The sequence below is a fragment of the Poecilia reticulata genome, linkage group LG11, assembly GCF_000633615.1.
Source record: "Poecilia reticulata strain Guanapo linkage group LG11, Guppy_female_1.0+MT, whole genome shotgun sequence".
Lineage (NCBI taxonomy): Eukaryota > Metazoa > Chordata > Actinopteri > Cyprinodontiformes > Poeciliidae > Poecilia > Poecilia reticulata.
Window position 1 is genome coordinate 17,623,055 of NC_024341.1, and position 3,662 is coordinate 17,626,716.

Sequence of the window (3,662 nt, forward strand, 5' to 3'; positions counted from 1 at the left end):
ATATGTTTAATTATGAATATAAGGCTGAATGCTGTAATAAACTTAACTGGGAGATATTTTTAACATGCCGTTAATGGCCGTCTTCACTGAAAAATACCACAAATAGTTTTTTTAAAAATGAAGGCAGATGCAGTTTATTCATAAATCATATTTTAAAGTCAACAGTTAACATAAACATTATTGTGTTCAGTATTTTCAGAAAAAAATAGATTTTAACACATTTACATAAGTGCAAGAACAAAAACCCAGCAGATTTGATCTTTAATTAAATTTCTGATGACGAYCACTTGAAGGATGCATTKTTTTTATTATTGATTAATCAAAAGAAATCCTTCAAGWGTCTTAATCACCACATTGCAATTAAACCAGTGCAGTAAAAAAAGCTGTGAATCAGATTTCAGATCCCAACATCTGTCGTTTCCTCAGGCCTTAATGTCCGTAGGAGCTGTTGGTTGGGCTCAAGGTCGGATCAACGATCGCCCAGTGGGACCCCAAGGAGGTGAGRCCTCCRTTCACATGGCCGCTGATGAAGATCAGCTCTGCCTCGGGGTGATCCGGGTACATGTTGAAGGAAGTGCCAGATGGCTGACCCACAGACAGGAAGCGGCCCCGGCTGGTTGTGAAGACGATGGACTGCAGGTAGGAGGAATACTTTCCAGAAATCTGGATGATGGCTTCTCCGTCGTACAGCTCAAGTTCCTGGGCGTCCCCGTATGTGTAGCCAACAATCGGAGACCAGAGGTATCCGTACCGGAACTGGATGCTGGAGAAAAAGAGAGAAATACTTTGAATAAATGCAGGGGAAATTGATTTTTACAGCTACACCGCCGTAAAAATGCAAGTATTTTTGGTCTAATTTGTAGCGCCAAAACCTGATCTGTGAACAGGCAACAGGCTTAATACACTGCAAATACACAAAACCTTACCAAGTATTTTTGGTCTAGTTTCTAGTGCAAATACTTGGAATAATATAAGACATGGGGCTCTGTTTTAAGTCAATAATTCCTTAATATTGATGAAAAAGTTCTAGTTCACTTAAAACATGGCGAAAATGTCTTGTTATAAGTGAAATAATCCTTCTGTTTTACCAATTTTAAGAAATAATTGATTTAAAACAAGCTCCTGTATACTGCAGAAAACTTGCTTGTAAGTAGTTTTGTGTTATTTCAAGTATAATACTAGAAACCAGACCACAAATATGTTTGTGATTTTTGCAGTGTATTAAAACGAGCCTGCTGATTCCAAAGATTAATTTTTGGACCTCACATCTTTGAGAAATCTGCTTGGAGATTTTTTGGATTTTTTTCATCATGGTTGTCTATTTWAAAAAAAATAGTAGCAGAATATGCAGAAAATGTCTTGCBAACTTACGCTCGGATGTAATTGGAATAATATTCCCAAACTCTCACAGCGGTGATCCTTCCCTCTCCGGTGATCACRTAGGAGCTCCCACCTCCCGACCCAATGGGTGAGGAGAACGAGTAGTGTGGCCTGACTGGAATGGGGAAAAACAAACATGTTACTTTTAAAAATACKAATCAGATGCTTAGAAATGAATAAACAAAATATCTGTTTTGAAAACCCTCTGATGTTTTAACTTCTGGTAACATGGAGACTTACGATCGGCCGCAGCAGAAGCAGCAAGCAGAACAAAGACGGCAACCAAAAGCATTCTGCACAAGAAAAAWAAAACTATTTTATCTGAGAAAATCTGCACTGTAATTGTACAACATTAAACAATAATACAGAAAACATTTTTACCTGACTGGTTGTCTTGTTTCTAAACWCTCAAAAAGCTGAGCGGCAGGGTGTACCGTGTGTTTGCATGTTGATCTCTGCTTTTATACTGCATTTTTTTGTTACGTYTGATGTTGTCATTGGTTGATCAGCCAACCTTAAAACAATGTACTGAAGCGTGAGGGAGGAACCTGCTGTCAGGAGGTGTGTTTCCTTTGTCTATCAAAGCCAGCATGCCAGTAATCTGTTAGAAATGATGAACACAATGACAGTGCCTTTATATTTGTCACTATAAAGTTGTTTAATCTGTGTGAGTACATTTACAAACTACCAGGTAAAGGCAGTTTTTTTTTTTAGCTCCCTTTACCTTTATTTTACTTTAACTCTTCTAGACCTTTAAACATGAAGTTTGCCTGTTTATTATCCTACAATAAACAGTTTGACCAGATACTTTATTCTCGTGTCTAATTCACCAGACTAATTGCAGTAAACAGGTTTAGTTTTGAACTCTCCAGGAAGCAAGCGCTTTGCGATCTGTGCTTCCTTGTAACTGTGGCATGTCCTAGAACTGGAATTACAACTTCAAAGGGTTTCTGACACACCCGCTTCGAANTAGTCCGGAAAATACGGTACCATAGTGAAATTGAATAATTTCCACGGCGGTGAATGAGCATATGAAACTGGGGGGTTCGGTACCTCAAAAAAGGTTAAGAACCATTGGTCTAGTACCTTTTATTTTGAAATATGGAACATGTCTATGAATTTCAGACCTGCTAAGATACAAAGGCTTCAACATATGTTAACGTTAAGAAATATTMTTTTAAGAGATGTTGTCTTTTCACCAACTTGTATATTTTATTGGTCCAACATTTTTGAAAAATATGAAGTGGACTTGGTTGCTCCTAAAAAAAACACGTAATAAATAATAAAGTCAGAGAAATTTCCTACAAAATTATAAATGGAAGATATAAAGATATAAGTGGAACTACAACCCTATATGTACTTTCTGCAAAAATCACAAAGAAAACCTTGTTAATCTGTTTAGGGATTGTTGTTATACTAAAATATTCTGGAGGGAAAAGTCCATTTTTCTTTATTGAAATAATTTGAGTATTACTTTTATATTACATTTCTCCATCTCAAATAAAAGTTTCATTTGAGATGGAGAAATGTGAACTTCATAAAAAAATAATTTTTATACGTTCACTTTATTATTTATAGTAAATATATTCACACCTCAAAATATTTACGACAAAAAACAAATTTCCAGAATTCATCTTCTATTAATATTTATGTAGAATCTGTAAAACTAAGCTCAACCACTAATGTCGTGCAATTATAACTGCAACCTTCGCACCGATTTGATTTTAATATTGTAAACTACTTGTTCTTTGTTCTCTAAAGCCTTTGRAAATCGCATCTGGTGTTGTGCATTCTTTGTTTTCAGTTTAAAAAAAGTTTAAACATATAAATTCTTTCTTTCATTTTGAAGAAAACAACTATACCTTWTTAAAAATGAAATAAATGAACAAATGAAAGCAAAAACCAATGAGAAAAAATATTTATTTCTGAATATTATAACCCATTTTCTTGGTAAATAATTATGTTGAGTTCACAACAAAACAGCATTGTAATGGCTGTGACTTCAGAGAAACGAAAGCAAAAGTTGTAGATTGATCTTTTCTTTATTACTGATTCGTAAATTGATAAAAAAAAAAAAAAAAAAAAACTTACTAGATTTACAATTTAATCAGTGTAGTAAAAGAGCTGGAAATTAGACTGCAGGTTACAACATCTGTCCTCTGCTCTCCATCTTAATGTCCGTAGGAGCTGTTGGTTGGGCTCAAGGTCGGATCAACGATCGCCCAGTGGGACCCCAAGGAGGTGAGGCCTCCATTCACATGGCCGCTGATGAAGATCAGCTC

The 3,662-nt window shown here is 35.6% G+C and overlaps 1 protein-coding gene across 1 annotated transcript; it reads right to left on the reverse strand.

Annotated features, from left to right (window-relative positions):
* Nucleotides 1-226: 226 nt before the first annotated feature.
* LOC103472624 (zymogen granule membrane protein 16-like) lies at nt 227-1,820 on the reverse strand. Its single transcript, XM_008422381.1, has 4 exons — nt 1,762-1,820; nt 1,621-1,673; nt 1,372-1,495; nt 227-763 (listed from the first exon to the last, which is right to left on the reverse strand). The coding sequence occupies exons 2-4, from the start codon at nt 1,670-1,672 to the stop codon at nt 430-432; spliced, it is 510 nt and encodes a 169-aa protein (XP_008420603.1). The 5' UTR covers nt 1,673; nt 1,762-1,820; the 3' UTR covers nt 227-429.
* Nucleotides 1,821-3,662: the final 1,842 nt, after the last annotated feature.